Here is a 15,882-nt window from a genome sequence, read left to right on the forward strand (position 1 = left end):
TATGTAAAAATACTTAGAATATTGCATATAGCACCTCTTTGTATTGGCAAGGTCATATCTGAGCCACTGGCATTGTCTCTGTATTCAGTAATATATTCCAGTTGCCTGGGCTGTTGTTTCAATGGCTACTGATGTTAGCATCACATAGAGAGGTGTGAGGGGTAGTTGTTGGGAAAAACAGCTTGCACAACAACTAGGCTTCAATTTCCCTTCTTTTTTTCTGTCAGTTTCTCCTTAGAAATGTGTGATAAAACAACAGATTAAGACAACCAGACTTCATTTTAAGTATCTACGAGTCTTAGAAAAACTTGAAATACTCCAAACTACATTACTTCCGTTAGGGCCTCTAGGATCTCAAATGGCTTTCCAGTATATCCAAGACGTCTTACATATATCCTGGCTACGTTTCTAACCCAAGTATCCACTCATCAGGAATGCTGAATGTACTAGTACACCGTATCAACTCATGTTTCAAAGCTGGCTTGGCTAATAGCTGCTCTGCTCTCTCTCTCTCTCAGGCGCTCTTCAACCGGGGCTCGTAGCGTGACCTTGTGACCTTGTGTACAGCATGTCGTCATTATGGGCCCGCTCTTGGGCAGGAAACGATGCGTTCTGCTGGACAGGAAGAAAGAAAGGAGCCATGTTGTCGCTAATGGAGACTGGAATCTCCCAGGACGGTGCCGAAGCAATCTGGCATCTTAAATACCCGACAAGCTGGCGATTGGCCACAACACAGCGCTCTGCGCTCGTTCAGTCACAACTCATTTAATAAGAGTATCAAGGCAAGGCAAGCCGGTTGCCCGTCGTCGTCGTCCCCCCCCACCCGCCAAGGAACTGGTAAAGCCGACACATGAGCCCCTTAATGATAATGGGACTGTCTGCCAGTCAACCGATGCCAATTTACAGCACGTTGCTCTGTGGTTTGATTGTCTGCTCTGCTCGTTTGGTCCCATGATAGATCGTTAGCTCTGATGACGCTCGACAGCTGAACAAAGAGCCCGATCTGACAATTTCAATAACAACATCATAACACATTATCAATAGAGCCAAACAAAATATAGCTTTATCAATTGTTATAACCCTGTCATTTTAGCCTGGCGTGATTATTGGAGATATCACTTGACAAAACACTGTCACTTCCGATCCTCACACTTGTCTATATGACTACTGGCGTACTTTGCCTACATTTTTATCTAACTGTTCAAAGATTCTCCTCTATTGTTTTGAAATTAGCACATTTTAATTCATGGTCTGAAGAAAAAAAAAAATTCAGAACCCCTGAATGTTAAACAGAATTTCTGCTGGGCTCACAGTGCCCTGAGGGATTTCCTGTAGTAGTCCTTGCTTTGGTAGATGAAGGACAAGCACCTCTGTGTGACTCCACAGCATTACACTTTCTTGCTTGCTTTGCTTGTCTGGATATGCTGATTCGTGAATATGCAATGTGTTCTGTATCCTGTTGTAGCCCCCCCCCCCATCGTGAAACGAAATCTCAGCAGGGAATGCCAGGAAAAAAGAGCCCAGCATCATGAGACGTTCTCTGCCTCCGATCAACACATGCGCATAGGAACGCTTCCCAAATGGTACCCTATTCCCCGTTTACTGCACTATATAAGGGAATAGGGTGCCATTTGGGACGCAATTATCAAATAGCAGCCCAGGTGTGAGATCAAAGCAAATCGCTTGGGCGCCCTCCCCTCTCCTCTTCTCCCCTCCCCTCTCCTCATCTCCCCTCCCCTCTTCACTTCTCCCCTCCCATCTTCTCATCTCCCCTCCCATCTTCTCACCCCCTCTCTTCTAATCTCATCTCCCCTCCCATCTTCTCATCTCCCCACACATCTTGTCATCTTCCCTCTTCTCATCTCCCCTCCCCTCTTCACTTCTCCCCTCCCATCTTCTCATCTCCCCTCCCCTCTTCTCGCTCCCTCTCTTCTAATCTCATCTCCCCTCCCATCTTCTCATCTCCCCACACATCTTGTCATCTCCCCTCCTATCTTCTCATCTTCCCTCCCCTCTTCTCATCTTCCCTCCCCTCTTCTCCCATCTTCTCATCTCCCCGCCCATCTTCTCATCTCCTCTCCCATCTCCTCTTCTCATCTCCCCTCCCCATTTTCTCATTTTCTCATCTTCTCATCTCCCTCCCCTCCCCCATTCCTCCATCTTCTCACACATCTTGTCATCTTCCCTCTTCTCATCTCCCCTCCCCTCTTCACTTCTCCCCTCCCATCTTCTCATCTCCCCTCCCCTCTTCTCGCTCCCTCTCTTCTAATCTCATCTCCGCTCCCCTCTTCTCCCCTCCCATCTTCTCATCTCCCCACACATCTTGTCATCTCCCCTCCTATCTTCTCATCTTCCCTCCCCTCTTCTCATCTCCCCTCCCATCTTCTCATCTTCCCTCCCCTCTTCTCCCATCTTCTCATCTCCCCGCCCATCTTCTCATCTCCTCTCCCATCTCCTCTTCTCATCTCCCCTCCCCTTCCCTCCCCCACTCCATTTTCTCATTTTCTCATCTTCTCATCTCCCTCCCCTCCCCCATTCCTCCATCTTCTCATCTCCCCTCTCCCCATCATCTCCCCTCATTTCCCCTCCCCTCTCCTCATCTCCGCTCCCCCCCTCATCTTCCCCTTCATCCACCTACTCTACAGACAGGTTATGACACGTATTGGCTTCTTTACTCCAGCCGTTCCTCACCTTTCTCTCTCAGAAAAGGTTAACAACGACACGTGTGAATGCGCAAACCAAACACCGTGATCAAAATGGCCACATCGAACACAATCTAGATTTATGCAAATCTGCTGTGTTTAAATATTCCCCTGTGTTGTTGCCTTAGGAGCCGGGAGAGAGGAGATAGAACAATGGATTCAAAGGGAGTGAGCGAGCCACCGCTTCTAATAGCCTTGAACAAGGTGTGAGATGAGCTTAGCATTTCCATGGCAACGGGGGGCTTGGATGAGCCAATCCCCTGTCGTCGTCGGGTATAGTGCGCTCATAGCTACCTTCAACATTCTCACACCTACTGGCACACAAAGACACAGTGGTTAGGGAGAGAACAGGAGAACTCTGACTCATCTCCTAGATCTACAGGACAGCAGAGAGCTAATGCTTTTGGAATGATAATGCCCTGGAACCAGACTTATTATACAACACGGTCTCTGAGAGCTTAACAATTTTGTGCTTTCCCCGACTGATTCTTTTGCATAGCCACCCCCCTCACCTTATCACACGGGTCTCTTCGCAGTAACAATTCCTCATGTCATTGCATTGGTATCCTCTCCCTCATCGTCATCACTCTACCACAGACGGATTAGGACTTCCAGAGACATATTACGACCGAATTAAGTCTTTCTTTCATTACAAACAGAAATTGAAAGGATCACTGCCACTACCTCACTTTAAAACCAAGGTGCATGAATTGATGAGCAAACCGAGGTAGAGAGGAGATTCATTAACACTTGGAGGACAAATGGAATAAAATGGAGAAAAAAATATTCTTTATTGCAAAAAAACGTAGAACCAAGGCGTTTCGGCTTTTGGCCTTCTTCAGGGTTTTTACAGAAATAAGAAGGAATGAAGCTTTGAAACATTTCAAAATGGTCTCAGGGAACAATCACAAAGAATATGCAAATAAAAACATGTGATTGGTTGAAAGTTGCACTGACCAATGGAATATGAAAACACTAAAATAATAGGAAATTATATAATTTTGGTGTTGGTTCTACTTTTTGCAGTACAAACAGAGAGAAAATACAGCATAAATAGTTGTTGTGCTGTAGAAAACCGTAGTATTGCTGTAGAAAACGGCAGTATTGCTGTAGAAAGTGGCGGTATCGCTGTAGAAAGCGGCGGTATTGCTGTAGAAAGCTGCGGTATTGCTGTAGAAAACTATGGTATTGCTGTAGAAAGCGGGGGTATTGCTGTAGAAAACTATGGTATTGCTGTAGAAAACAGTGGTATTGCTGTAGAAAACAGTGGTATTGCTGTAGAAAGCGGCGGTGTTGCTGTAGAAAACGGGGGTATTGCTGTAGAAAACGGGGGTATTGCTGTCGAAAACGGGGGTATTGCTGTAGAAAGCGGGGGTGTTGCTGTAGAAAATGGCGGTGTTGCTGTAGAAAACAGTGGTATTGCTGTAGAAAACAGTGATATTGCTGTAGAAAACGGTGGTATTGCTGTAGAAAACAGTGGTATTGCTGTAGAAAGCGGCGGTATTGCTGTAGAAAACAGTGGTATTGCTGTAGAAAACAGTGATATTGCTGTAGAAAACTATGGTATTGCTGTAGAAAACTATGGTATTGCTGTAGAAAACAGTGGTATTGCTGTAGAAAGTGGCGGTATTGCTGTAGAAAATGGCGGTATTGCTGTAGAAAGCGTCGGTATTGCTGTAGAAAACAGGGGTATTGCTGTAGAAAACTATGGTATTGCTGTAGAAAACTATGGTATTGCTGTAGAAAACTATGGTTTTGCTGTAGAAAACGATGGTATTGCTGTAGAAAGCTTTGGTATTGCTGTAGAAAGCTATGGTATTGCTGTAGAAAATTATGATATTGCTGTAGAAAGCTATGGTATTGCTGTAGAAAACTATGGTATTGCTGTAGAAAACTATGGTATTGCTGTAGAAAACTATGGTATTGCTGTAGAAAACTATGGTATTGCTGTAGAAAACGGCGGTATTGCTGTAGAAAACGGGGGTATTGCTGTAGAAAATTATGGTTTTGCTGTAGAAAACTATGGTATTGCTGTAGAAAACTATGGTATTGCTGAATAAAACTATGGTATTGCTGTAGAAAACGATGGTATTGCTGTAGAAAACGGGTATTGCTGTAGAAAACTATGGTATTGCTGTAGAAAACAGGGGTATTGCTGTAGAAAACAGGGGTATTGCTGTAGAAAACTATGGTATTGCTGTAGAAAACTATGGTATTGCTGTAGAAAACTATGGTTTTGCTGTAGAAAACGATGGTATTGCTGTAGAAAGCTATGGTATTGCTGTAGAAAGCTATGGTATTGCTGTAGAAAATTATGATATTGCTGTAGAAAGCTATGGTATTGCTGTAGAAAACTATGGTATTGTTGTAGAAAACTATGGTATTGCTGTAGAAAACTATGGTATTGCTGTAGAAAACGGGGGTATTGCTGTAGAAAACGGGGGTATTGCTGTAGAAAACTATGGTATTGCTGTAGAAAACGGGGGTATTGCTGTAGAAAACTATGGTATTGCTGTAGAAAGCTATGGTATTGCTGTAGAAAGCTATGGTATTGCTGTAGAAAACTATGGTATTGCTGTAGAAACCGTCCTAGAAGAGAGTGCTTTGCTGTGTTATGTGTCAGCTCTAAGAGAGGTCATCTAGAAATACTGGCCCAAATGGAACACTATTCCCTTTATATTGCACCACTTGTCACTACAGCCCTGGTCAAAAGTAGAGCACTATAATGGAATAGGGTGCCATTTGTCTCATTATGCAGTAAATTATTTCTTATTCTCCATGCTAACTCACCCTGATCCAGAACTTCCTCCTCCTCACGCTTGGGTTGCAACAGCGCCATGTCATCTTGATGCTCTTTGAGGGAAGAAGCACAGTTAAGTCTCCTCTCAAAATGCAACCAGAGCCACAATGGAGAGATATTTTATAAGTACAACCTGGTTTCTGCTAAATCTGTTCAATGGTCGTTTTGAGTCATAATATTTTACCCTAACAAGTGGCAGGGCTGCATTTTTGGCTGAAAAACAAATTCCAGACTGTAGCTTTAAAGACTCCTTGAAAGGACAGAGTCTGACCCAAACAAACTAAGATATCTCAGTTAATATACAATTCTATTGGAATTTATATCTCAGTTTATATACAATACTGCTGGGATTTATATCTCAGTTTATATACAATACTATTGGATTTATATATCAGTTTATATACAATACTGTTGAGGTTTATATCTCAGTTTAGATACAATACTATTGGGGTTTACTGATAAAAGAGCCAATGTTTCCACCAGTAAAATCAACATTTAACCTGTTGAGGAGCCATATTCCTGTATTTGACGCGATAAAAGGTTTGACTACCTGGGGTAGATGGGGCTCCAGCAGAGTGCATCATGTTGTGCATCATCATCTCTGGAGGAACCGTGATGGGCACGTTGGCCTCGGGTGGAATGTTCTGGAACAGCTCCTTGGAGCCGTCCTCCATGCACTCCTGGAAGGGTGCTGCGTGTCTGCTCTCCATGTAGTACATCATGTAGAAGTTGCACATCTCGTCATCAGAGGTACCTCTGTGGAAGAAGGGAGTGTCAACGAGACAAAATGGCGGCGGAGTCAAGAGCCATTTTTTCCCCCGGTAAATAAAATACTACATATCATACAGTGGGAATGTTTGTTGTGATGTTGTGCCTCGTCAACAATCACCAAGGCGCAGAGGTTCACATGACTGAGGTTGACTGAAGTCAACGTGGAGAGGGGGGAACACACACTGAAAACAAAACACACCTGCTTGATTCAATCCCCCATAAGGCCACAACCACTCTGCATGGACGCTCTCCTGTACTGCCTGGCAGTAATTTATTTTAATTTCTCATTTTAATTAGTGAGCTAAAACAAAATCAGCTTTACAAGGCGCATCTCTTCTTTAGTTTTTTTCCCTCTTGGAAGCCATTTTAATCATGTCTCTGTCCGAGGAGGGGGATGGGGCGCACGGGGGCGAGAGGCTTCCTGAGAGATACGTCAATGCACACTCCGCCACTGCTGCCGTCGCACACTCCCGCTCTCTCTCCCTCGCCATGGCAACAGTAATGACGCAGCAGACACGCAACCGCACACAGACAGTCAACACACACACACACACACTCACACATAAGAGGGATCACTCAAACAGGAAATCATGAAAAATGCAGGTTCCCAGGAGACATGTGGGAACAGGCAGTCTCTCTGTGCTTGACGCTTCTTCCCTCCTCAGAGCACACATGCTCCCCCAGCCCCTGACAAACGTACATGGTACATCAGGCAGCCAGCGACCAGGGAGAGAAGACGGAGGAGAAGATATAGGAGTAGAGGAGAGGGGATAGATAGATAAAGGATAGAGCACTGGCTCAGTGGGAAGCAGGCAGAAAATCCCAGCTGCCTGTCACAAAGTCCAGTGATGTATAGCCCAGAACCAAACACCATGCAAACACGACGGTGGCAGATTCAAGGAGACGGCTTTGAGGCGGGCAAACAAGGCCACTCAGGCAGCTCGCTCCCATGCAGCCTATACAGTACCGTGATACTCCTCTAACAACAAACCATTTACTCTACAGGGGGGGATAAGAAAAATGGGTGTCGTTAAATTACTTAGGAGCTACAGCGTCTGAGTGGGAGGTACTTTAATTACAGGTAAGAGAAACATTGTTGATAAAAACAAAGCTGTTAAATCAAGAGGAGCGCAAGGGAATTCACCCAATATATGTTTTGGTGGTCCTTCCTTCCCCGGTGAAGACACATCGAGCAGCAAGTGTGTCTCCGTACTTCACGTTGATTCCCTTGGTGGCAGGATAGAATGCCTATGGTGTATAAATATGGGTTAGACAACAAATCAACAGGACGCTGCAAACCTAATTTCTTTAACAGTGTCGTGATTACCAGGTGCATCGCTAAAAGCACTCTGGAGTCACTGTGACATGAAGAGAAATGACAGAAAAGCTCTGGTTAAATGTGACTGATCGGCTCGATTTTATGTAGCAACATTCAAAGTAGTTTTTTTTACATTGGATAAAAGTAGAGACTCAAGAGCTAGAAAATTGTATATCACACACTACAGTTGAGCAACAACGGGAAAGGAATTCTGCTTTGAAAGTTAATAAATATATATATATATATATATATATGTGTATGTATATATGTATATGTGTATATATATATATGTATGTATATATGTGTATATATATTATATATACATATATGTGTGTGTATATATATATATATATATATATATATATATGTATATATATGTGTGTGTATATGTGTATATATATTATATATACATATATGTGTGTGTGTGTATATATATATATATATATATATATATATATATATATATATATATATATATATATATATACACACACACATATATACATATACACATATACATATACATATTTATACATAAATATATATATATATATTTATTAACTTTCAAAGCAGAATTCCTTTCCCGTTGTTGCTCAACTGTAGTGTGTGATATACATGTGATATACATATATACATATTTCTAGCCTTCGCTGAGACGACAAGCAAATAATTCGTTTTTAGATTTTACACCTTACACAATGTATCTGCTCATTTCCCTCATTTCCCACTCTGTCCAATTTGAAATATAGTTGAGTAGTGGAGACCAGAGTCTACCAAACTTGCGCTGTCTCTTGTGGAGGTCATAAGTGAGCTTTTCAAGAGGGAGAAAGTCAACAATCTGGTCAATCCATAGTTTAAATGTAGGAGGGGTATTAGAGGCCCACAATAGAATAATACATTTCTTAGCAAAGTATGTAATAGTCATAAGCACATTTTCTCTGTCAGGATCAAGAGCAAAGTCTTGCTGGGCATTAAGAAGATAGATACACGGGGTCATATCAAACTGTACATCTAGTATTTTCTGTGCAGCAGTATGTATAGAGGTACATATTTTACAGTTAGGAGACATGTCTGTTTTCATTCTATGGAGTCTCAAAGAAGTGTAAAAAAAAAAATGGTAAAAAAATGTGTAATTCGATTCTTTCATTTTTACATTGGTAGAGGAGCAGTATACCCCGTCGCAAACCTCCGTCCTTAACTCATCACTGATAGTAAGACCTAGGTCCTTTTCCCAGATTATTTTCAAAGGAGTAAAGGAGGAGCCTCCTTTCTCAGAAAGGAGTCTATAGATATGAGATATTTTGCCTTTAATGGATTGTGCTGTGACAAGAACTGTTTCAACTTCATTCAACTGAGTTCTAGACCTCCTCTTGGAAGTAAATGAGGAAATGACATGTCTAATTTGAAGATATATATTTTTTTTAATGGGATCTTGGCACATTGAAATCACTGCAGAGCTCTTGAAAGGATTTCAGTGTAGTGGTTTTCTGATGAAATAGGTCTGAAAAGGTCCTGATTCCTAGAGTATGCCAAAGATTAAAGTTGGCATCCCTCAAGGCTTTTGGCAAGTCTGGGTTGCCTACTATAGGCGAGTGAGAACATATTTGGGAGGAAATGCCCAGGTATTTCTTACAGTCCCTCCACGCTAGTAGGGTGCTGTAAATCACAAAGGTTTTGTTGTTGCCCACTGTTGCCCACTTCACTAAAGTTGTTAATGAATATAATTGAGCTTAGGGGCAATGAACCACAGGATTGGGCTTCTATCTGAATCCACATTGACTCGTCTGTTTGTGATCCATGTTAGCATGTTGCGGATTTGGGCAGACCAGTAGTACAATTGAAGGGAGGGAAGGGCAAGACCACCCTTAGATTCAGGTTTCAATAGAGTGGATAACTTGATCCTAGGTTTTTTATTGCCCCATATAAATTTGGTGATGATTTGGTTAGTAGTTTTGAAAAAGGAAACTGGGAGATGGCATGGGAGCATCTGAAATAAATAGTTAAGTCTAGGGAGGATGTTCATACGGGTGACATTAATTCTTCCTACTAAGCTAATTGGGAGGGAGATCCAGGTTTGGAGATCATTCTTGATTCCATCCAGGAGTGGGAGATAATTTTCCTTGAAAAAGCTATTCACACATTCACGTGTTATGAAGATCCCAAGGTATTGAAACCCCTGTGTCTTCCATTGGAAAGGACATAGTGTCTTCATAGAGCTGGTGAGTGTAATATTGAGAGGGCAGACAGTGGATTTGTTAAAATTGATCTTATAACCTGAAAACTTGCCATACTGAGCAATTGTGTCTAAAATGAGAGGGAGGGATTTCTCAGGGTTGGATATACAGAGCAAGACATCATCTGCGTAAAGCGAAATCTTGTGCTGCAGGCCGCCTGCAGAAACACCCATAATACTTGGATTGCTCCTTATCAACAATAACAATCCCAATAAGTAGAGCAGGGGGGACAGCGAGCACCCTTGTCTTGTGACCCGTTCCAGAGGGAATCTGTCAGAGTTCAGTCCGTTAGTAGTCACCATGGCATTTGGATGAGAGTATAGTGATTTGATCCATTTAATAAAATTTGGACCCACATTGAACTTTTCTAAGACTGAAAACAGAAAGCTCCACTCCATCCTGTCAAACAACTTCTCAGCATCCAGTGAAGCCAGCAGGACAGGGGTCTTCTGTGCGTTTACTTGATCAATAATATCAAAAAGACGGCGAATATTATCAGAAGAGTATCTTTCACTAATAAATACAGTTTGGTCCGCTTTTATTATTTTGGGAAGAAGTGTCTTTTGGCGAGCAATTTGGTAATTATTTTGTAGTCGAAATCCAACAAGCTTATGGGCCGGAAGGACGAGCAGGATAGAGGGTCCTTGTCTTTTTTGAGCAACACTGTAATGCGAGCTGTGTGCATTGAGTCTGGGAGAACTCCGTTTTAGCAAAGATCCTCCAGCATTGGCATGAAGATAGGGCTGAGCTGGGGCCAAAAAGCTTTGTAGAACTCTCTCGGGAATCCATCTGGGCCTGGGGACTTATTAGGTGGCATGGAGGTAATTGCCTCCAGGATCTCCTCAGGAGTGAAGGGGGAGTTGAGATCTTCTTGGTCGGTCTCTGATAGTTTAGGTAGTGAGATTCCCTCTAGGAAAGAGTGGAGTTCTGCCTCCGTGTGTTTTCTCTCAGAGGTATATAGTTTGCAGTAAAAATCATGAAAAGTTAAGTTGATTTTTTTGGGGGTCATATGTGACCTTGTCCTCTGCTGTTTGGATAGCCGTGATTGTACGCTCTGACTGCTCCTTTTTTAATTGGTAAGCAAGCAATCTACTGGGCCTATTGCTATACTCATGGTATTTATTTTTAGTAAAGAAAACTTTTTTTTAATCTCCCGAGTATAGTCCAAATTCAGTTTGGCTTTGGCTGCTTTAGGTTGACTCCAGGAGGTGCTGTCTGGGGATTGTTTATGTATTTTTTCACAGCGTTCCAGCTCCCTCTCCAGATCTAGCCTGTGAGCTTCCATTGCTTTTTTCTTAGAGGAAGCATATGCAATTAGATGACCTCTTAGTGTGACTTTAACAGCGTCCCACATTGTGGCCGGAGAAACAGGAGAATCTTTGTTGTCTTGTGTGTAGTTGTCTATCCATGTAGTTACCAATGTATGGAACGCTTCGTTTGATAGCATGGAGGTGTTGAATTTCCAGCTCTTTGACCTCGGGATGTTTTTGTAGAGGTCAAAGCGGAGGTGGACAAAGGCATGATCTGAAAGTGCTATGGGTCCGATTGTACACGTGGCTGAATTTATGAAAGGGTAAAATTAAAATCTCTGGCCAGTAACCCCACTTTTAAGAAAAAGGTTTTGGTATACCTACTGGAGAGCTCCTCTTTGTCTACACCCATTCAGCAAAAGTTCACACCCTCTTAAGCCTCAGCCATCTCTTTAAGGATTCAAATGTGAGGCCATGTGCTAAACAGAGGGAGTAGTGTAGGAAACAACCGATTGAAGTCTGGTTTATACTATGTCTATTGACATGTCTGGAGACAGTTGTCTCCCTGACATCATTAACATTTTATTGTCATCCGACATCAAAATTGTCGTTGTGAAAAAGTCTTAAAAACTAAAATGACAGGGTGCATGACATCTGCAGCCTGGTCGTCCAAAATAGCATAACTGGTGTATTTTAACGCCAATAAACCCATCCGTTTAAAAAAATTAATTTACTATATGTCAATCTAGCAAACCAGGAAACTAAAAGCAACTTTCTAAACCATGTTTTGGTTTGTATCTAGCTTGTTAGCTAGTTAATGATAAGTTAGCTGGCTAGCCAGTTCAAATAATGACCACATCATATAGCTGACAAATGTCTTCAGCTAATTTGCATTCATTATTATAGGAAAATAAACTCACAACAAGATAATTCTTTACAAGTTAATGGCGAGCTAATTACAGAAAATAGCTTACGATTGTGAGTGTGATGAAATAAAAACAGGGCATTCTACCTGAGACACGGTCTCATTGGCCAAACGTTAAATCCTATACCTTATACACAGTTGAAGTCGGGAAGTTTACATACACCTTAGCCAAATACATTTAAACTCGAGTTTTTCACAATTCCTGACATTTAATCTTAGTAAAAATTCCCTGTCTTAGGTCAGTTAGGATCACCACTTTATTTTAAGAATGTGAAATCTCAGAATAATAGTAGAGGGAATGATTTATTTCAGCTTTTATTTCTTTCATCACATTCCCAGTGGGTCAGAAGTTTACATACAGTCAGTAAGTATTCAATAGCATTGCCTTTAAATTGTTTAAATTGGTTCAAACGTTTCGGGTAGCCTTCCACAAGCTTCTCACAATAAGTTGGATGAATTTTGGCCCATTCCTCGTGAGAAAGCTGGTGTAACTGAGTCAGGTTTGTAGGCCTCCTTGCTTGCACACGCCTTTTCAGTTCTGCCCACAAATTTTCTATAGGATTGAGGTCAGGGCTTTGTAATGGCCTCTCCAATACCTTGACTTTGTTGTCCTTAAGCCATTTTGGAAGTATGCTTGGGGTCATTGTCCATTTGGAAGACCCATTTGCGACCAAGCTTAAACTTCCTGACTGTTGCTTCAATATATTCACATAATTTTCCTACCTCATGATGCCATCTATTTTGTGAAGTGCACCAGTCCCTCCTGCAGCAAAGCACCCTCACAACATGATGCTGCCACCCCCGTGCTTCACGGTCGGGATGGTGTTCTTCGGATTGCAAGCAGTGGCTTCTTCCTTGCATAGTGGTCTTTCAGGTAATGTCGAATGGATATAGATACTTTTGTACCCGTTTCCTCCAGCATCTTCACAAGGTCCTTGACTGTTGTTATGGGATTGATTTGCACTTTTCGCACAAAAGTACGTTCATCTCTAGGAGACAGGGGCGGCAGGGTAGCCTGGTGGTTAGAGCGTTGGACTAGTAACCGGAAGGTTGCAAGTTCAAATCCCCGAGCTGACAAGGTACAAATTTGTCATTCTGCCCCTGAACAGGCAGTTAACCCACTGTTCCTAGGCCGTCATTGAAAATAAGAATTTGTTCTTAACTGACTTGCCTAGTAAAATAAAAAATAAACAGAAGGCGTCTCCTTCCTGAGCGGTATGACAGCTGTGTGATCCCATGGTGTATATACTTGGGTACTATTGTTGGTACAGATGAACGTGGTACCTTCAGGTGTTCAGAAATTTTTCCAAAGGATGAACCAGACTTGTGGAGATCTACAAAAAAATTCTGAGGTCTAGGCTGATTTATTTTGATTTTCCCATGATGTCAAGCAAAGAGGCACTGAGTTTGAAGGTAGGCCTTGAAATACATCCACAGGTACTCTTCCAATTGACTCAAATGATGTCAATTAGACTATCAAGCTTCTAAAGCCATGACATAATTTTCTGGAATTTTCCAAGCTGTCTTAGTGTATGTAAACTTCTGACCCACTGGAATTGTGATACAGTGAATTATAAGTAAAATAATCTGTCTGTAAACAATTGCTGGAAAAATGACTTGTGTCATGCACAAAGTAGACGTCCTGACTGACTTGCCAAAACTATAGTTTGTTAACAAGAAATGTGTAGAGTGGTTGAAAAACAGAGTTTTAATGGTTTCAACCTAAGTGTATGTAAACTTCCGACTTCAACTGTACCAGTCACCAAGAGGTTTTCTTTGTTTACAATTTTTTACATTGTAGAATAATAGTGAAGACAACAAAACTGTGAAATAACACAAATGGAATCATGTGGTAACCAAAAAAGTGTCAAACAAATCAAAATATATTTTATATTTGAGATTCTTCAAAGGAGCCACCCTTTGCCTTGATGACAGCTTTGCACACTCTTGGCATTCTAACCAGCTATTAACCAGCTACATGAGGTAGTCACCTGGAATGCATTTCAATTAACAGGTGTGACTTGTTAAAAGTTCATTTGTTGAATTTCTTTCCTTCTTAAATGTATTTGAGCCAATCAGTTGTGTTGTGACAAGGTAGGGAGGGTATACAGAAGATGGTATTTTACCAAATAGGGCTAAGTCCATATTATGGCAAGAACAGCTCAAATAAGCAAAGAAAAATGTCCAAATGGTGCAGTCTCAAAAACCATCAAGCTCTATGGTGAAACTGGCTCTCATATGGACCGCCATAGGAAAGGAAGACCCAGAGTTACCTCTGGTGCAGAGGACAAGTTCATTAGAGTTACCAGTACCTCAGATTGCAGCCCAAATAAATGCTTCACAGAGTTCAAGTTATAGACACACCGAAATCAACTGTTCGGAGTAGACTGTGTGAATCCGGCCTTCATAGTCAAATTGCTGCAAAGAAACCACTACTAAAGGACACAAATAATAAGAAGAGAGTTGCTTGGGCCAAGAAACATGAGCAATGGACATTAAATCGGTGGAAATCTGTCCTTTGGTCTGATGAGTCCAAATTTGAGATTTTTGGTTCCAACCGCTGTGTCTTTGTGAGACGCAGAGTAGATGAACGGATGATCTCCGAATGTGTGGCTCCCACCGTGAAGCATGGAGGAGGTGCTGTGGGGGTGCTTTGCTGGTGACACTGTCAGTGATATATTTAACCAGCATGGCAACCACAGCATTCTGCTGCGATACGCCATCCCATCTGGTTTGCGCTTAGTGGGACAAAAATATGTTTTTCAACAGGACAAGGACCCAACACACCTCCAGGTTGTGTAAGGACGATTTTACCAAGAAGGAGAGTGATGGAGAGCTGCATCAGATGATCTGGCCTCCACAATCACCGACCTCAACCGAATTGAGATGGTTTGAGATGAGTTGGACCAAAGCGTGAAGGAAAAGCAGCCAACAAGTACTCAGCATATGTGGGAACTCCTTCAAGAGTGTTGGAAAATAATTCCTCAAGAAGCTGGTTGAGAGAATGCCAAGAGTGTTCAAAGCCGTCAATCAAGGCAAAGGGTGACTACTTTAAAGAATCTAAAATAGAAACTATATTTTCATTTGTTTAACACTTTTTTTGGTTACCTACATGATTCCATATTTGTTATTTAATAGTTGATGTCTTCACTATTATTCTACAATGTAGAAAAAAAAGTAAAAATAAAGAAAAACCATTGAATGACCGACCGTTGAACGTTTGACTGGTACTGTACAAACCACCCTACTAAAATAGATACAAAAAAAGCATAATATGAGGTACATCTCCAGTTACTGGGATACAACACGAACCAATGGAGCCAGAGCAATAAGAGATGATACATCTCCAAAGCTATAAATACTTTGGGGTTAAGCAATGTGCTGCATGCATCCTGTTTGGAAAATAACAGTGGGAGTGCTGCTTGAAAGGATTTAAACAATATCAAATTGAAGCCGGAGGTTAGAAACCAACTTAACACGAACAACAAAACCCACCATTATTCAGAACGAATATATTCACAGCTTCAGAGATATGGGAGTCATTAAGAGTGACTATTACACGACAACGATGTTCAGCCATGGCTATCTAAATGTGCTCTTTGCTTATCTCCTCCCCCCCCCCCCCCCCCCCCCCGCATTCCACTGTAGGAACACACTAGAATACTAGTTCTCGCATTGCTCCCCAATAACCTACTGACAGCTTGGTGTGTGACATGTAAACTGCACTCCATTACTCTCCCAAATATCTTATAATCCATACACAACAAGGTTACAGGTCTCCAGTTGGGTTACCACAACTGGCCAAGCTGCAACATCAAAATAGGCTCTTAATTTAAGGTCAGGGTTAGGATAATGTTAGCAGAAAGATTAAGCTTAGAGTTA

At 41.8% G+C, this 15,882-nt stretch overlaps 1 protein-coding gene across 6 annotated transcripts in view; it reads right to left on the reverse strand.

The window, feature by feature from the left end:
• LOC139408310 (peptidylglycine alpha-amidating monooxygenase) overlaps positions 1–15,882 on the reverse strand; it is a 138,684-nt gene that overhangs the window by 64,554 nt on the left and 58,248 nt on the right. For all 6 annotated transcript variants that reach the window (XR_011634274.1, XM_071152035.1, XM_071152036.1 and 3 more), the window contains exons 13-15: positions 7,418–7,521; positions 6,053–6,258; positions 5,493–5,555 (exon numbers count right to left, since the gene is read on the reverse strand). Coding sequence is in view for 5 of the 6 variants with exons in the window: in XM_071152035.1 (XP_071008136.1) it covers positions 5,493–5,555; positions 6,053–6,258; positions 7,418–7,521 (373 nt within the window). In the remaining variant the exon portion in view is untranslated. The remainder of the gene's footprint in view (positions 1–5,492; positions 5,556–6,052; positions 6,259–7,417; positions 7,522–15,882) is intronic.

This window comes from Oncorhynchus clarkii, chromosome 5 (assembly GCF_045791955.1).
Source record: "Oncorhynchus clarkii lewisi isolate Uvic-CL-2024 chromosome 5, UVic_Ocla_1.0, whole genome shotgun sequence".
NCBI lineage: Eukaryota > Metazoa > Chordata > Actinopteri > Salmoniformes > Salmonidae > Oncorhynchus > Oncorhynchus clarkii.